This window comes from Lytechinus variegatus, chromosome 3 (assembly GCF_018143015.1).
Source record: "Lytechinus variegatus isolate NC3 chromosome 3, Lvar_3.0, whole genome shotgun sequence".
Lineage (NCBI taxonomy): Eukaryota > Metazoa > Echinodermata > Echinoidea > Temnopleuroida > Toxopneustidae > Lytechinus > Lytechinus variegatus.
The window spans coordinates 63,669,815-63,690,032 of record NC_054742.1 but is presented as its reverse complement, the minus strand read 5'-3'; the positions used below and the strand labels follow the sequence as shown (position 1 = coordinate 63,690,032).

Genomic DNA, 20,218 nt, shown 5'->3' with positions numbered 1-20,218 from the left:
TATATTCCAAAACTAAAACCATCATATTTAATGTATCTTTACATTCCCTATTTACATTTTGTTTTCTCTTTTGTTTTCTGTTTTCCCAATTATCGTAAGTTTTTATCTTCTTTTCTTTCTTTCTGTTTTCAATTTTCCTTTTTTTTCGCCTTTTCTTGTATATTTCATCTTCTCCCATACTGACATTGTTTTATCTGTTTTGTTTCGTTTCATTTTTTTTTTCAAAATTATCTTCTTCTTTTTTCCCTCTCTCTCTTTCCTCTTCTCTCATACCAGTGTTTCATTTGTTACAATTTGGAATTACTGTATTTGTTTTATGACATATTTGGTCTGAATGAAAAATAAAAAGATAAATCAGTGTCCATGCTAGACATGAGGACCATTAGTCATAAGCTAAGAAGAGTCACCATTTGAGGGTACATTACCCATAAAAGGTCACTTAACTGTAAAAAGAAAAGATGACAGTCACTAGTAATATGCAAAAAAGAGTGGAAAAATGGAAGAGGTGATTATAGTAACCAAGATAAGGGGTGCCTTCCAGGAAATGAATTTAGGACAATCAAAGCCCACAACGTAAACTTCCCCAAAAGTGAAAATAGCACATGAAACATTAGTTTGGTTGGGTCTCGTGCCAAATGGAATTATACATTTATACATCTACGCCTACATTAGTACTAAAAAGTGGGGTTTTGTTTATATGAAAAGAGAAAATACACTGATCTTGTGTACAGTATTGATTAATTACTTTGACACCAGGATGCTACATAACTTTTTTGAAGCACTTGCCCAGTGGGGCTGGTAAATTTTTTTTTAGTTGGAATATACTTGCCTAAAAATCTTATTTTACTTGCCCGAAAAATCATTGAAAAAAAAATGTTTTACCTTTCCAAAAGAAAGTTTTGCAGTTTTATAATCCATTGACCCTTTTCTCTCTTTTGAACTGATGATGTACTTTGTTATTGCATTTCTTTTTCCAAAATGATTTTATCGTGCCTGCTCTGACCAAAATTAGGGTTAATATTTCATATCGACACTAATTTTGGTCAGTCTACTGTGAGAATTTCGCTTGCCCAATACAGGCAAGTAATTTTGGTCTTTACTTCAAAACACTTGCCCGACTATAACTTTTACTTGCCCCAGGCAATTGGGCAAGAGCTTATGGAGCACCCTGTTTGACACAAACTAAATGAAAAAAGTTCAATAATCTTAAGAAACATTTAGAGCCAATGCAACATTCAAAACAAAAATTTGATTATCTTTGTGAATATACAGACTCTTAAAAGAAATTATTAGGCCCACCAATTTAAAGTTCATTCATAAAAATCCTCATACATGTTGAATGCAAACAATGTGGATGCATTGTTGCTGTTCATAATAAATTAGAAATATATCAATACACCCACACATTTTGACCAAAAACATGCAAACTCATAGCAAGCCTTTCATGTATCATGTCTATCATGGACCATCCATTGTGTAATTTACATACATCAGGACCCAGACAGTCACATTCTTACACATTTATTTTATATCACAAACATCACAACATGTTTGATATATCCTTAATGATCTTTATGAAAGAGGGGAATAGAGATAGTATGTGGCAATGATAATAAAAAATAAAAAAAACACATGAATAGTCACAATGAAATATGTCCAAAGATAGCATTATATTTATTAAAAATCACTGAAACCAGCAATAAATTGAAAGAAAAACATTGGATAGTCTACACACAGAGATTTTGAAACACATTCTCACAAGAGAAAATTCACGCCAGTTGGAACTTTGTCACTGGTATCAAAAATTCAAATTTAAACTATGCAAATATACCTTTCACTGATATTAAGATTGAAATATACAGGGTTTTGTTATATTTCTTTTTTTCAAGCCTCCATATTGATTTGAAATGGACATAAGGGTATCGAAGTGTGATGTCAGTCGCCGTGGTGTCATGGCGGGCTGCTTCTAAACAGAGTCGCAGCTGACGATCATCTGTACACATTTGTATGAATTTCGCTCGCAGAAATAGGTTGCAAGCGATAAAATTCCGATAGCAGCCATTTCTCCTATAAGAAACACACACTTTCATTCAGCGGGTCGCCATTACACCATGGCAACTGACATCATCACTTCAGTATTCTTATCACGAGAGCTGGACGTTAAAACAGACTACAGGTATCTATGGGGACCATGGGAACTGGTTTGACTTTGAAGAGGTACATGACATAATCTAGTCTAAATAATGTATGACTTGGGCGGATGTTAAACGTATGGAAGGTCAAAGTTTACTGGTACTAACATTTTCCAAACAAAAGTAGCTCCGATTGTTTAACAAATACAGCATTAGAAATATTTCAGTAATTGTACATTATGGGAAGTCCTTCACGAGACGGAAAAGGGAGATGGAAATGACAAAGCAGTGCGCACAAGGGGTAAAGCAATCATTTGGGTTCAGAACAAAATATATTTCAGAATGAACAGGTGCAGGAGAAAATACTCTGTATGTGATACATGCAAAAGTTTTCATTGTCTTCACAACATATATTTTTTCTTAATTGACTATGTCAAAGCAACATTTTACTTTTATGCTTGCTGCCTGCAGGTCAAGTCTTACAATGTATCATTTATAAGCCGTCATCAAACACACACATATATACGCACACACATGTAAAATGTTATATATGATTAAATGCTATATACAGTTTGTAGTGTCCTTACACATTAAAACCAACATGGTCAACTTATAATTATCAACTTAGTTATAACTTGGCCCAAGAGGGCACACTGAAATCCAACTAACATAGTGAGATTACTGTAACATTCAATCTGCTATGCTGTTCTGGCCCCTGTTGCATATAAGTTACTATTAGGTTAACTTAGTTATCCAATGGTAACTACCATGGTAACACTGATCACCAACCAATCAAAATCAAGGATTCCAGACCAACTTACCATTGGATGGGAAAGCAACTTTTATGCAACAGGGCCCAATGTAACAAGACTTAACATCTCATTAGATTCTAATCAATATATCGGAGGGTGAATTTTTTGTATTTCCAATTTAGCATTCTCAAAAAAATCATATTGAAACTTCATGTCAGTGAAGTTAAAGCATGGAAAAGTAGGAATACTGTGAAATATATCTTTGTTTTCTTATTGAAATTTGTTGTCTGAAGCAAATGGTTATTGCCATTTAATCCAAGATACTTCACTGCAGTCGGCACAAGCAACCTCTAAAAGTTGATCACAGTCTGACTTGCATATTATGTTCAAGATTGCAAGCATGCCCTTTATTACAATAGTGCATAAAATGATGGCCTATGTTTACCTGAGACAGCCTAAACGACTTTGGAGGAAAAAAAAACAATGAATACAACCTGGTATTGCTAATCAGCTTAGTTCAATACCATTAATTAAGCTTTGGTGGCACTTCGTTCAATACTTATGACATGAAAGGACTGTAAAGCATTTTAGTTGTCAGGAACACAAAAACGTACAATTTCTGATCTCTGAATGATTACTAGTGTGCAGCTTCAGTTTATCAGATTATATCCACACTATCTGCTCAGCATAGGGATGCAAAGCTCATTAACAGTAATCTCATTATGAATAGATGATCTGTACACCTGTATCTTGTTCGTACAATCGTCTGTCTTTGGCTATAAAACCATACAGGACATGCTCATCCATTTCTGGAAAGGACCGAGTTGACTTGTCATCTCTCATATACACCACATTCTCTAACATCGAGTTCTTGTGTACATCAAGTTTTTATGTACACTTAGTTGTTGGTATGTATGCTGATTTCTTACATGGATGTACACTGAGACTAAGCTGTTATGTACAATAAGTATTTTTGTACTAAGAGTTCTGAACACCAAGTTTCTATGTACCCTTATTTGGTGTGTATGCTGATTTCCTATGTACACTGAGTTCTTATGTACACCAAGTTCTTATGTACACTGAGACTGAGCTCTTATGTACACTTAGTATTAATGTACATATATACACTTATTTCTTTATTTCTTATGTACACTGGTATATTTTGTACATTATAATTCATGAAGCAATTCATCTAGGCCCAACTACATACAGGTCAGCGATTGACAATTTTTATGGTTGATCATTCAAAGTAATCAATTTATTGTATTGTCAACATACGATCAATCACAAACAAATGTTTTTGGACCTACGTCAACTTTGCACTCGATGTATTTACATTATCAATTAATTGAACAGACAAAATAGTATGGACAATCCTTACATACACTGGAACTTTATGTACATCAGAGATTTCAAGCTAGTCATCAGATTGTCCAAGCATTTTTATCACATCTATTTCCTGATGGGATAACAAAAAAAAAGCCCCCTCTAACCTGGGAGCCATTTCATGAAGCTAATAGCAATTTCCACTGAAAATTATTATAAGCTTCTGAAATCGTTGCATCTTATTGGCTCAAAACAAATTAGTCAGGGCAAATCAGTGAAACCACTGACGTTTTGCTTCGTGAAACACTCCCTTGTTCAGCACATTGTCTTCCTGTATCTTGACCAGGGCCCTGTTGCATAAGAGTTACTATTATGGTAACTTTGCCACCCAGTGTTAACTACCATGGTAACAATGATTTCCATGCAATTTACCATTGCATGGCAAAGTTCCCATAATGGTAACTTTTATGCAACAGGGACTAGGTGGGCATTTCCTAAAGCTGTATGTAAGTTTATACAAGCGGCTTTACGATCGACTGGTGATCCTTTCTTGTGGCCAGTGATACACACCAGATTTCCATTGGTGTTGATTCAGTTCCTAAGAAATTGTCACCAGTCATTTGTAAAGTCTGTTGCAACTTATGAACAGATTTATAAAACACCCACCTGCAGCATCAATTTAGTGAAGGGACATGCACGTGTCTACACTGATACCTTCTTATCACTGGAAATAGTAAGGGTCAGATCATGCTTGTGTTGGAAGTGTTACAGCAAAAAGTATTTCATCAGTATATTTTATCTGACAAAGTCTACTTGATCTAAAATTCCCATAGAAAGTGTGTTTCTCAGCCAGCAAAACTCAGGGAGAGTTGTCAGATCCGAGAACTTGCCAGACATAACTGTTGATGAGATGCCCATCCTTACATATTTATTGAATCTGAATGTTGTAAGGAACCCCATAGAATGCTCTGTTTACAAGACGAGAGTCGGAACCACTGCACCCCGGCTTGTCCATATTTACGGTTGGCCGAAAAATTTCTCACTGGTACACCGAGTTTGCTGTCCCCCGAAGGTGTCTCTGTTACAGGTCTTTCCAATGCTTTTCACAAAGTCTTGGGTCAGCAAAATAATAATCCACTGCCAGTGAAAGCTGCTTCCCAAGTGGCTTTAAGAGATTCATCAGCTCAAATTGTTTTATTTTTGTCTCCAGGTATTTCCTACTTGACGGAGGCATCTGTTTGTGGATGTGAAGATACCTGTCTCATAAGACTGTGATCGATAGTTTGATGAAGCATCAGGCCAAGCACCCCAGCACGGTTCGTCATCGCTGTCTTCACATTTCGCTCTTGTTCAAGCAGGTCATCAAGTCTCAACCACTGTACAAAACAAGGCAAAAGCAATTTTGTGTCTCGCCCACTTATGAAAATAAACAGAAATATCATGATTCGTGGATTATATCAAAACTTCATTGTGAAATGACTGGGATGGAATAACACTTTTCAAAAGAGCCTTGCACGTAAACTTTAATGTTGACCTGAAAATGACCTTTGACCTTACCATGTGGCTCCAACTGCAGCATAACATGCAGGTCGCCTAAGTACATCTACCATCCAAGTTTGGTTGAAAAACTGTTGTAGCTATGCAATTATGGCAACTACCATGGCAACCTTGATTTTGATTGGCTGCTGAGCCCTGTTACCATGGTAGTTGCCATAATGGCAAAGTTACAACAATTGTAACTCTTTATGAAACGGGTCCCTGATCTGCACAGTCTATGGCTGAACCCCCCCCCCCCCCCCCTCCTGGTTTAAACCTCTTGTGAATTTGGGCAAATAAGTCTACATTATTATAATGACACACAACTGATCTAAAATCTTTCAAAATGCAATTTCTCAAGGCAAAGAAGGAGACTTTAACAGGGATTGGATTTTGGTGGGGGCGGAATAAATAAAGGAAGACGAAGGAGAAAAGACAGAAAAAGAATGGAGAAGATGAGATGGAAGGGGAGGAGAAGAAAGAGAAAAAGGAAGGATAGGAGAGAGGATGAGGAAGAGTGGAGGAGGATAAACTTACCCATCTCACTCTTTCCAGATCAATCTCTGCTCGTCTGAGCTTTTCCCAGTTATGATGCTTAGTACACTTTCGCTTGGGCAAGTGGCAGAATTCACCCGTTTCCTTGAATACATTTGCTACTAATGGGCAGCCACACACTTCTTTTTCACTGACCTAGAGAAATAAAAAAAAAAAATTAAATTGCAAATCACTGAGTGATCCTATCAGCCAAGAAGAATATTAGATTGAGAATCCTTTTTTAATTTACATTAATATATAGAACAGAACAATTGATATTGCACCAAATTGATCCATAACACCAATAGATCTAATTTTTTTAAGACATACTAATTGGAATGAATTAAGCAAAGTAAATAACATGAACGGCAACAAAGACTAGCGTCTTCTAGATTAGATTGTTTGTTTATTAAAGTGACCAAAAAGGAAGGGGAGAATGGACCAGCAATTATCTTAATTTTTTTTTTTTTTTGGCAGAATGAAATACAAATTGGAGTGCCAAACTTGATAAAAATATCTTCATCTGAGGCAACACTTTCATATCGTATTATAGAAGAAAAAGTTTTAATGGATTTTTGCTTTACCTTTGGTTCTTTTGTGTGTTCAGGACATAACACTTTCAGCCTTTTACAGTAGGTTCCTTGCTGTGCATTGTAGTAATCACAGAACATAGATTCCCTGTTAAATAAAACAATATCAATGGATAAAACATAGAAGTAACCTTATACTTAAAATATATATGCTTAAACCCTTATGTTCAAAAGCCTTATGCTTATCAACCAAGACCTTATGTCTAATATCTTATAATTAAACTGTTTCATTCTTAACTGTAAACTTGGGTTTTATAAAAATTCTTTGCCTAAAGAATCTAACATTTCAGTAAATAAAACTTATGTTTTGCTAAAGCTACATTTTACATTCTAACACACTTTGCTACAAAATGTTATGCTTTTTGCTTTGTATCCATATCCCAGAAGACCTTATGCTAAAATCTTACTAGACCATGCTTTTATAGTGTTCTATGCCCCTTTAAGATCTTGGTTGCGATCTCTGACCTTTATCGATGATCCCAAGCTATAAGTTTTGTTTCTGTCAAAGAAAGATTCATTACTTACCCAACTATTCTTGTTTGATAAGCAGATCCATAAGATGTCTGGCTTTCATACTGTAAAGGGAATGTCATAAGGATCAAAGTCATTAGAAAGGAAAAGCCTACCTTTTGATATCACACAATTCAAAATTAAATTATAAGAATTGTGAATTTATGTAATCCATTTACGTTTGTACAACTAAAAGATCATAAATTTTAATTACCTTAATTTTTTTTTAAACAGAAAATAAAATTCAAAGCAATTGTGTACATAAGGAAAGTCAATACAGTTACCACCAACATTAACAATGCACTAATAAAGTGAAGCACATTTAAAGAAAATGTCAAAATCGTTTATCTAATAAAATTCTCCGACTTCAATAATACAACTCTTTTTCTCCTTGTAGACCAAGTTGATATAAACCCAGAACACCTTACCCCCTGGTGAGTTGGTGCTATGTCAGGATTAACTCAGTGAATAATTTACCTTTCTGAAGCACTTGCTCATATGCATAAGAGCCTTAGTAGGATTGATGGAATGCCCACAGGTGACACAGTTCACACTAGCCTCTGCTTCTTCCTCATTGTCTGTACTCTATAAGGATAAGGAAAACAGGCCAGTTCATCAGAATTCCTGCGATATGATGGACTAACAATAAAGAGTGGCACCAAGGCCAAATTACTATCACAGAGTCTGTTGCATAAACATTTGCAATCAAATGTAACCTGATTTCAAACCAACCAATATTTCCTATTAGATATTTGAGCTTGATTCTTCATAAAAAACATTTAACTTTTCACTGCAGCTCTACATCAAAGAGTTTTCTTAGAATAAAACAGTTATTAAAGTTTATGTCATTTCAGAGGACTTTATTGCCCCAGCGTAAACCTAAAAAGAGCTTTCAGTTGTATCATGGTACAAAACCATGGTTTACGCAGTTTATATGTTATCGTGATTTCCTTTTAGTGCCCTTTGCCAAAAGCATGCATTTAATTGGAATTTTCTTCGTGTATGGGATGAAGTAAGCATTATCATGTACGAAAATCTGCATAGCCCAGTACCATGGTACAATTGAAATTCTCTTTTGAGAATACAGGTCTTAGAGTGCTCAATTATTTCAATGAATGAACCCGACCAGCAATGACGTCAACAAACATATCCCTAAGTAAATAATATGGCATGGTTCTAGGGAGTATTTTACGAAACAGAAATCACTGAGTATTGTTATAGGTTACTGAAATCCTTTCATCTGATTGGTTGATAGTAAATTAGTCAGTGAAAATTGCTGATGAAACTCTTCATGAAACGCTCTCCTGCTATTCGCTTACATCTTGTTCTATCTTGATGGGCACACTCTTAGCCTTGACGATGATCAGCTGGAGTTTCTTGATTTTCTCATCAAGCTCGGCAATCTTGTGCTTGACATTCATCATCTCGTTCCTCATCTGTTCCAGGCTCTTCTTGTTGTTCTCCTCGGCAACGCAGGGGCTCTGCTGCCACTGCTGGATCCGTGGAGGAAGGAGCTCAAAGATGCGGCTGGAAGGGATGAAAGATTGAAAAGAATTATGAAAGAAGTGGAATTGAACAAGAAGGTCAGCTCTTGAACAGTTCTAGATATGATGCGTTCAACTGCTTCCAATCCTGACACTGTTAGATATGCTGAGGAAGGAGCTCAAAGATTAAACTGGAATAGAATATATTAAAAAAAATATGCAAAACATAGTATTACAAAAGAAAGACTCTCATTTAATAGTTCTAGAGGGTGTTTCACAAAGAGTTTAAGTGTGACTTGAGGTAATACTTCAACGCTAATGCACATGTATATGATATGTAACGCACAATCTTCGTCATTGGTATGCAGTTGTGCATGTCCTCGTAGCATGATTTGACCAATGAGGCAAATCTTTCTATATAAGTGGGAGTTTAGGATCAATTTCTAGTACAGAAAATCATTCAAATCAATTAAAATTCATGACTTTCATTAGATCTTGGGACCTAAAGTTGTCTTGCGATCAACTGCAAATTTCTTGAAACACCCTACAAGATTGCAAGGTTCCCCTCCCCATGGTCTTTATTTATTTACTTATTCATTTGGTACAGGTACTTACTTTGTAGCCAATTTGAGTCCACACTCCTCGCTACAATATTTACTGAATGCTCTGGCAGGTTGAGTGCATCCTGGTCCGCAGCACTGCTTCAGATCCTTCAGGTTTTTAGCACCTCTTTGAGTCTGCTTCACGGCTCCACCGGCTGTCCTCTTCCTCAGTTCACGTTGGACTTTCTTCACCTTAACCTGACAGAAAAAAAAAATTTATTACCATTTACAAGCATGTTAATGGAGTAACTCATATAATTTTGATAGCTATTAAAGGCTCTCACACCTCATTCAAGGACCTTCCCCAAGTCTCAATCACAGCCATTTCATATAATTTCTCACATTGCTGGTGTGAAGACATTTTGAGCTGGGTGTTTATTTGCAAAAGGGTAATGGCCTTGAAGAATGAGGCCTAATAGTGAACTTGGGGAGCATTTCATGAAATAAATTCAAAGCAACTATTGTTATAAGCTACTGATATCCTTGCATCTGATTGGCTGAGAGCAGATATGTTAAAAAGAAAATTACTGATAAGATGCTTTATGAAACCTCTTGAAGATAGAAACAAGGAAGTGCCAGAATACTTCTTAATCAAGTCATTTCCAAACATCTTTCCATGTACATATATAAGACCTTTGCCCTTTGACATTGTTAAATGGACCAGAATCTCTCAAGGCCAGCATTCAGAAGTCATAAATTCTTAACACAGAATTCTTATTGCATTAAACCAGGCATCTATTGCATCAACAATGCGATAGTTGGCAGCCGAACTCAAAGCATACGGAATCTAGCAATACCTTCTTTTTCAGTTTCTTCTTCTTTCTCTCTTCCTCCTTCTGCTTCTTCTTTTGTGCCTTCTTCTGTTCTTTTTCCTTCTTCAACTTCTTTTTTAATTTCTTTTCCTGGATGGCTTCCTTTCTCTTTTCCTTCATCTTTCTTTCCAGTTCCTCCTCTTCTGGCGTTGGTTTCATTGGATCAGGGTCAAACTCAGGTCGCATTGCATAGTCATGGTGGTTCAACAATTGCACAGAATTGGAACGATTCTGAAACTTAATGGCAAAGAAAAATCAGAGTTATCACATGTAATTTATAAATCTTAGGGATAATATTTAATATGACATAATTTTCAACACAAAATTTCACTAAAATGCTACCATCGAAACTAGGAAATGTCTGCTTTTGTTACATCCTATCTTAATGACCTAATTTCTCCGCACCAGACTGACAGGCATGGACTACGATCAGGCAATGATACCACTCTGTTGGCAAGACCAGGGGCCCGTTGCAGAAAGAGTTGCAATCAATCACAACTCTAAAAATCATGCGCAACTTGATTTTCAACCAATCAACAGCGCGCATTTGGGACTTGCGATTGATTTTTTGACTTGCGTTTAAATGCAACTCTTTCTGCAACGGACCCCAGAACTGCTACCTCCTCAGAGGACCGATCGTTCGCTGCTGCCGCACAATGCCTCTGGAACCAGCTCCCCCACTGCATCCATGAATCATCATCTCTGGGAGCATTTCAGTGGTCATTAAAGACATTTCTTTTTAAGAGTTCATTTACTTGTCATTTATGTATGTATTTTTCATTCATAATTGCTCTTTAGTAAAATGCTGTGATACAGTCATTGTGACGAGCACTATATAACAACTGATATTGTATTTTATTTTACTTTCCAGATATTATGATTACCATAATTTCCATGTCTGTATCCTGGCTTGTCGCTGAATCATATTTCTTGCTCTTCCTTGTCTGCTGTGGTCTCAAAAAACTTTTCTGTATACAAGACAAAAAAAAGAAATCTAAGAATTATTTCAGAATATGAAGCAAACATTTAAAACACAATCTAATGAGACAAGGTCATTTTGTATACAGGGTTGTGAGTGACCACACAGAAAAATAGCTAAAATTGCAAAAGCTTCTATGCTTTTGTGCAAAGCACACAAAAACTGAAAATAAGCTGGAAAAAAATAGCTGAAATAAGCTAAAAAGTTGAACCCTCACATCTTTGTGTGCTTTGTGTGCACCAGAGAAACAAGAAATTCTAGTTTTTCTTCCCAAAATCAATCAATTTTTTCAGAGGTTTTTCCTGACAATCATATAGACTTGTCAACTTTACTGTGTACAATGACTGTTCAAAGAACTTTTGGACAAAAAACAATATGGCAGGCAATCTTCATGGATAAGAATCTGAGGGCACACGGTAGTCTGGTAGCATAAGGTAGTCTGAGGGAATCATTGAACACAGGTTTGACTGTGTCACATCTATGAACTTACACTGGCTCTGTGTATACACTGCTTTAAGCGACACTTCTGTCTAATCTTATTTGGTCCACCAAATTTCTTCATGTCCTGTTGAATAAAGGGAAAAACAACTCTTGATTTATTTCACAGAATGCCCTTAATATATTTTGTTTGGGTTAGAGAGACTATATTTCACAGGCAAATTGGGAGGGGAGAAAGAGGGAAAGAGAGAGTGAGGAGGGGATGAGAGAAAGAGAGAAGGGGTGTTTGCATGTGTTCCATATATGTGTGCATCCCAAGTGACAGAGTCACTGTCCTAAAGTCAAACACATCTCTCCATCAATCTTCCTACATACAAAGGACAGCTCAGGCAGCTGTGGAACTCGTTCCCTTTAGCTCCGAAAATGGACAGATTTGAGAATTGTGTTAATTCATATTTAAATATCTTGATGAAGAAACTTTCTAATTGTTTATGATTTGGCAATTATAGGTCACTTTTCATCATTATATGATGGCAATATCAGGCCAAAAGAATAATCTAAAAACAAAAATAAAGAAGTGTGTACAAAATAAGAATGAAAGAAATTATTTTAAGGAGTGAATAATGGCAAAGAAAGAAAAACATCAATACAGATTAGATGTTGTGTTTGTATATCTGTAAAAAAATCAATGATAAGTAAATAATGAATATAAATAAAAACAAATACAAAAAAGTAAATGAAAAGAAATTCATACTTTTCTATCAATATTTCTTTTTAATGGATAAATGAGTGAATTGCTTGCAAATTTGCATTATCATAAAAAAAAAGTATTGAAAAAAAGAAAGTATGAAAGAAAATCTTACCATGCAAAAGTCACATTTTCCGCAATCTTCAATCCTCTTGCAAGCTTCACATTCACCACATCTTCTATTGGCTCTCTGAATAAAAAATTATAATTTGAAAAATGAGGATGAAATCAAAGCAATAAATCACACAAGAGTTAGTAGAACATTGGATAACTGCCTTATGTTCACTGGGATCAAAATGAAATAGGAAAAAGACAAAACAAATTGTATAAAGGACCAAAAATAGTCGAGATATTTGACAAGGCATTTTTCTAGTGGTTTTCTGGGAATACACATACATGTATGCCAACAGTTGATTATTTCCTGGAAGAGTCTAGATATTTAGCAAGACATTTAACTAGATGTGCCACTCTCCACTAAGGTGTAGTTAAAGGGAATGAATTCTTATCATCCTTATTATCATCATCATCATAACTATTACAATCATTATCATTATTTTCATCATAATCATCAAAATTATTCCTATTACAATTATCATCATCATCATCATCATCATCATGGTCTTCATTATAATCATTACTAATATTGTCATCCCCTCCGTCATCACAATCATCATAATTATCATCATCCATCACCATTATAATTACAATCATCATCATCCTCCTCATCATCAAGATGTCATTATCCTCATTTGTAATGTGCCTTTTATTGTACTTCCGTTTACTTCTTTGTTTTTGCTCTGTTCTTAGTGCCTAGAGCATTTAATAGAAATGGAAAATACCCTCTATAAATCCTATGTATTAATATGTATTACTATTATCATACTTACCAGTTGTGGCCTAGTGAGTTTCTGACCACTAGTAATAGGTGAATAGTCCCCGGATGCATCAGCCTCAGAGGCACCTGTTCCAATACCACTCGCTGCACTACTCTTCTCTTTCATTTTCATCATCTTTAGCTTCTTACGTCTCTTCTTCTTTTCCCTCTCCTTCTTCAACTTCATCTTCATCTTCTTCTCTTTCAGGAGCTGTTTCTTCTTCTTCTTGATCTTCTTCCCGCTTGGCTTGTCCAATTTGGGCCGTTCTTTCTTCTCCTTCCTTTCCTTGTAGATAACAGACAGACCTGGAGTTTTCTCTGGAAACCATAACAACAAAGTGTTTGAAGTTTTTTTTTGAAGAATACATTTTGAAACAAATGAATGTTAGTATACCTTGCTTACTTTAGAACAATCAAACCTATAAGAGATGTGTTCCTTCTGCCAAGCGTATATTATGTTTTTTTCACATATATCTAAAGTTGCATATTCTCATGGCTAGAACCAGTGATCATCTTCAACAAAAGTTTCCTTTTTGGTAGTACTGACTGAATAGTGAATGGTATACAAGTAAATACCAATGTTCATGAACTTAATTGCCTTGATCAATGTTTTGTTAAAGACCATATTTACACTGATTCCTATCCTGGTATCCTTTCCAATCCACAGTAGATTCAAGGCTGCTGATTAATGTATTTCTTTCTTTCTTTACAAAAATGTTGGATAAACAAAACAATAACATGCATGAATAACATCATGCGGCCGTCCAGAGGATTTAATACAAAACAAGTGCTTACACACCTCTACACGGTGGACAGGCATACTTGAGGATGTACTTAGCAGCAGGTTCCTCCACGCCGACGCATCTTCCATGATACCATTCTTCACAATGATCACATGCTCTAGAAAGAGATATAAGGAAAAGTGTTATGATCCAAGAAATAGATAGATTACAACATCACAATATAACTTTTTTATTACTGTTTTCTGAAATTCACTGGAACAATTTCTGTAAATTATATGCTGAAATCATGGGAAGTAAAAAAAATGGTTCATTGTTACATTGTATGTTTTTTAATTTATTTCCCCATGCATCAACCCTAACTATGCCGGTGGGTGTTTCATAAAGCTGTTTATAACTTACGAGTGACATTACAAACGATTGGTGATTTGGAACAACACCAATGAAAATCTGGTATGTATCATCTACCACTAGAAAGGATCACCATCAGTTTGTAAAGTCGCTCGTATCTTATGAACAGCTAAATGAAACACCCACCAGGGCTATTTTTGTACACTATATACAGCCAGGTGGGGGGGGGGGGGTATCTTGGCTGTTAACTGCACAATCGGCATGAACACTGGCATGGGTGTTGATTATTATTTGTTTGGCGTCACCTGTGCCTTGGAGGCGAAAAGCGAACTGAATCACTATGACCCGCAGGTCTCTCCTCCCGATATAACTGATTGGGGGGAATGCAGGTGGACCACTACACCGGGGTTTCCCCCTACTCTTATACGAATAGTGCAATGGGTTCTTAACGTGCAAAGGTGGTGACTCTCCTCTACATGGGGCCTCCATTTAACGTCCTATCCGAGGGACGGAGTGTTTTCCATTGTAACATAGCCTGCATCTATGAAACATGGGAGAGACGTTTACACACAACACACTGGCTTCAGTCATCCGCCCGGGGTGGACTCGAACCCACGATCTTTGGTTCGACGGGCAGTCGCGTTACCAAATGAGCCAACACCGCTCTCTTTGCTCATTGCATTATCTACATTATCTACAGAAAAGTAATTTTTTGAAAAATTGTGTGATGTCAATGATTAGGCCAATTGATGCATGGAAATCAAACTGCAATTAATCTAAGGGAAATAGGGCCGAACATGATAATTTTCAGTCTGGCACTCTTGGTGGCCTTCATCTACTATGAAAATATTATGATATACAAATTGGTTTCCTATATAACTTATTATTTCATAAATTTTCTAATACATTTCTTTGTTTTTATTCATTCATAAAATGGAATATGTATGCAACATTTATTCAATAATAAATATAATTTAATCAATTTTATGCAGTATACTGGATGATACATTTACATTGGATTTGTACATATTTTTTTTTTTTTTGTAATTTTGAGTCAGACTCTGACATGCACTTACAGAATGCTACATACTTCTGCATTGTATCGGATACATTCTGCCAAATCATTAGTAATACTTATCAGTGCATCTTCTTGGAAAAGATAACACAAAGTTTATAACAAGACCATATTCCACAGTAATAGAGAATGCTATGTTTAATCTGTTTTATTCAATTTTCATAAAATAAATAAAGTAAGAAAGATTATCAAGATTATCTTTTTCTTCTCAGAGTTTAAATGCTTTCTTATCATTTTCACTGTATTATTGAAATAATCTGTTCTCAATGAATGAGTTATCAAGTGACACCCCATAAAAGTGTAGTGTTTACAAGTTAACCTAGTGTGAAGTGCACTATAAAATACCAACCACAATAATCACAGGTCAAGTCCACCCCAACAAAACTTTTGACTGTCAAGTGAAACAAGGTTTGCTTCCTCCCAAAACATATGGAATTGCCATTGTTGCAATCTTTGGTAATTGAAGATACTTCCTTAAAGCAAAAAAATCAAAATATTCTGTATTTCATATACTAGAATATAAACAAAATACAAAAGAAATATTGAGTGTGTGACATCAATTTTCTTTCATTTGCCTATCAGTGTTTTGCATATAACTGTTAAATAATTGTGAAAGTAGGTAAGATTTTGAAATGCCATAAATTTCTTTATATTATAACCAATTTTGAAGAAATTTTCAGCAATACTATTGTTTATTTTTCTCTATTATTTCAAATCCACTTTGGTTGAATGGACTTGCCCTTTAATTAGTTGCAATGATTTCAAATTCTTACATCATGAACTGTGAGCAATCAGAACTCCTGCAAAGACAGTATAGAATAGGTTCCCCATTCTCATCCAGGAAGGGCCCTCCTGGTCCACTCTCAATGGGCTTTTTGTCTGTCTTGACCACCTTCTCTTTCACCGTGTCCTTGTCCTTTTCCGTCTTCTCGATCATACTGACAAGGGTCGCGACCTTCGCCTGTCTTTCTGGTAGGATCGTGAAGCCCATTGAGGAAGATGAAAGCTCTGTCGAGTCTTCATTATCCTAATTTATTAGGAAAGAAGAATGGTCACTTATTTCGTGGTAAAACTGAGACAGAGTAGATTTACTGTTCCATTAAAGGGGAAGTTCACCCTGACAAAACCTTTGTTGGAAGAATAGCAAAAAAAATAATATGAGACATTGTTGAAGATTTGAGGAAAATCCATTAAAGATTAAGAAAGTTATTAGAATTTTAAGTTTTTGCTTTGTGATGACATAAACGAGCAGCTGCCCCATATGTTATATTATGTAAGATGCATTAATTTCATTTTAAATGGTTCGTGATAACTTATTCTTTTTCTTTTTAGGAACGGGTGTGAAATAACTTGTGTATTGATATCCTGAAGGTATAATAAAAATCATTAATTCATTTTAAATTTCCTGAGAAAAATTACATTTCATTTATTTCTTACCATACAAAAAAGAGGAAAGCTCCTTGCATGTGAAGTCACAAATCAAATAATAAAATTGCTAATAACTTTTCATTCTTTGATGGGTTTCCTTCAAACCTTCACCAATATTTCTTATATTTTTCCTGTTATTTTTTTACTATAAACTTTTTGCCAGGGTGAACTTCTCCTTTAAATGCAGAATTACTGAAGAAAACAAAGAAAAAGAGTGACCTCACATTAGTCATTAGCAAATATTTACTCTAATAACTCTAAATTTTAAAGGACATGTCCACCCCAACAAAAAGTTGATTTGAATAAAAGGAGAAAAATCCAACCAGCATAACATTGAAAATTTCATCAAATTTAATGTAAACTGAGAAAGTTTAATAACATTTCAAAGTGTCACTTAATTAAAAAAAAAAAAATTATATGCACATCCTGGTCAGTATACAAATGAGCAGAGTGATGATGTCAACCACTCACTATTTCTTTTGTACTTTATCACCCAAGGGTTCATTACCATCCTGCCTGGGGGAATCTACAGGTAGGACTATAGTATGCCAGTGCTGTACACAGCACACAATTTAAAAAATCATTAAAATATCACTTTTGTGACCAAAAATACTATTTCCGTACAGTTTCAATTTATTTTTCATTAGTAACTTGGGGTAATTTTTGTATTCACCATGGCGCTCGAAAACTTGAATTTTGGACATATTTTTGTGTACGCCTTCTATTGGTGGAAAGTAAATATGGCACAACAATTGTAGACTTTCAATGTCTATTTTTAATTCAGAAAAAAATAATTTAAAGAATCGAATTTCTTAAGAGCCAAATTATATGATGAATAGCTGTAATGGAACCTGACAGTGTAAAAAAAATCAGCCATTTGTCCCAAAGAAAAAGAGAAAATAAGCCAAACATTGCCAACCTTATTTCACCACACAGGGGGGAGTAACAGAGAACAAGGTTATTTCATAACCTTGTTCATAGAATGAGTGGTACTTTATATGAAATATGAAAAATTCTCATTGTCAGTGAAACAAAACTTTATTTCACCCTGAACATGTGGAATTACCATTTTCAGTTTAAGATCAAGTCAAATTGGTTCTTAATGGCAAATCTGTAAGAATTAAAATAATGTATAATTTAAACAATAAAAAAAAAAAAATACTGAGTGAGGGACATCATTGACTCTCTCATTAGCATGTCATTGAGTTGTGCATATATTATCACTGTTTTGTGAAAAATAAGGAAAACTTTGAAATGTCCTTTCTTATTTTACATCAAATTTTGATGAAATGTTTATGCTTGTTTGATTCAAAATCAAATCAATAATTTTCTGGGGAGGACGTGTCCTTTAAACAATCATTTGGAAAAATTCACAAGTGAAATTATTCTGTTGTGAATTGTGTCGTCTCTTTGGTATCCATCCTCTTTGGGCTGATGGGTCTCACTTACGTGTGCTTGTGCACACGCGCGTATTGCGTGCGTCCCCTGCAGCCCGTAAGGTGTATCAGCCAAGATCCGCCATTCTCGGTTCTTGGCAGCATCAAGTGGAGACCACCATCATCACTCACTGCTCCAGATTCAGGGATTTTCCAATCCATGCCTCATCCAACTCAACCTGTTCAACACTGTCTGCGACTGTATATATTGACTGTTACTTAATGTTCGCCGGCGATGTCTTGTGTGTCGTCGACATATTCGTAAGTATAACTAAGTTTCCTCCTTTTCCTGTCGTGACTCTCACTTTCACTTTGTATCTCAACTCTACTTTTGTGTGTATGTACCTTTCATGAATTCTCCAGAAAGTCAACATTTTGCACTCTTTCCATTCCATGATGAAGAGCCCCCAAAGTTGAAACTCTTCAATTCTTTTAAAAAGGCATTATAGAGAACAAAATAGATCTTTAGAAGATGATTACAAATACAAGAGTAAAAGACAAGAAAAGAAGGCTTCAAAACTATCAAGTGTCCAGACACCTGACACCCCCCCCCCCCCCCCCCTAATCCTACCATCATACAACAAGTTCAAAAGCAAAACATATTTGCAATATACCTTCATTGTACATCTATCCGGTGATTTAATTCCTGTACAATTTGAATACATTTTTCACAGAATTGTGATAAATACATTTGGATCTGCTATATAAGAATTGCATGCGCCGGCAATATAATTGCACTTGCAGAAAGCCAAGACCCAAAGGCAAAGTCAGAGATGTGTCAGCGAAAACAAGGCATATTGTAACACTAGCTACAATTCTAGTTATACACTCTACTCACGCTCGTTTCTTCCATTGTAACTGAATCTTCCATATTTCTTTGGTTGTGCTGCTAAAATCAAGTCGCTTGCTGGAAATTGTGGTACGGGAGGTCTGTCACCATACGTCGGGTCGAATTTCGCTCCGGATCGATCGAGAACATCATCAAGAGACAGCCTCGACCTCCCGGGATCGGAGCGAGCAGTTCGACCCAAGGCAACTAGCCCAGTCAACCATTCTAGACAACCGAAATCAAGCGAACAATGATATTCGAACGCTAACCTTTGTGTTATACGGACCCCGGATATTTTTTAAATAGTACTGTTGATTGGATGATGATTAACGTTGAATGTTAAAAAGTGCAAGATTATGCTATTTGGAACTAGAAATTGCATATAAAATAAAACCTTTAGTTTGACCGGGATAGAGTTTTCCAGGAGAGTTGTATAGAGGCCAAATTAATATCTTGGTGTTGCTAAAGTCGGGGTTCACTTATACCGCAAATTGTCTCTAAAATAAAAAAAAAACATAATAATAAAACACATTAGATTTTATTTACCAAAAATAACTTTGAAATTGCTATATGATAGTTTGATATTGTCAAATGTTGATTATGGTATAATGAGGCTGTTGGCAGCAAAGTGCCGAGTCAAAGCTTCAAAACCGATCGTCTGATAGTGGGGCGGCGGAACCAGGGAGAAGCAGGGGGCAAGTGCCCCCAAAAATCCCCGTTAAAAAAATCCTCTTTTTAAAATGGAAAATGTCCTTTTTCAAAATGAAATTTGTCCTTTATAAAAAAGAAATACCCTTTTGAAAACAATGATGCATAATGGTTAGTTTCGGTCATGTTCGCTCATTTGGTTTATAGCAGACGATGCAGCCTGCTAGTTATACTATATGTACGCAGACCCTATATATTGCAAATCAAAATCGATTCCAGACTCGATACTACTAAATATTTGCCCTCTCAAACTCGCAAACATATAGCCTATTATTAATATCAGTAGACAAAGCTGTATAGTCATGATAGTCCAGGAACATACTTTCAACATTAA

General features: G+C 35.6%; 1 protein-coding gene across 2 annotated transcripts; it reads right to left on the bottom strand.

Annotated features, from left to right (window-relative positions):
- Positions 1–1,655: 1,655 nt before the first annotated feature.
- Positions 1,656–19,420, bottom strand: LOC121411632 (CXXC-type zinc finger protein 1-like). Of its 2 annotated transcripts, none has more exons than XM_041604441.1 (15): positions 19,186–19,420; positions 16,257–16,510; positions 14,117–14,217; positions 13,331–13,635; positions 12,559–12,633; positions 11,748–11,822; positions 11,163–11,246; positions 10,264–10,509; positions 9,480–9,664; positions 8,700–8,907; positions 7,858–7,965; positions 7,396–7,445; positions 6,865–6,958; positions 6,284–6,436; positions 1,656–5,586 (listed from the first exon to the last, which is right to left on the bottom strand). In XM_041604441.1, exons 1-15 carry the CDS (start codon positions 19,216–19,218, stop codon positions 5,428–5,430), a joined length of 2,130 nt encoding a protein of 709 aa, XP_041460375.1. In that variant the 5' UTR covers positions 19,219–19,420; the 3' UTR covers positions 1,656–5,427. The 2 variants fall into 2 exon arrangements, with proteins under 2 accessions (XP_041460375.1, XP_041460374.1); XM_041604440.1 differs by having other exon boundaries at positions 10,264–10,515; positions 19,186–19,419.
- Positions 19,421–20,218: the final 798 nt, after the last annotated feature.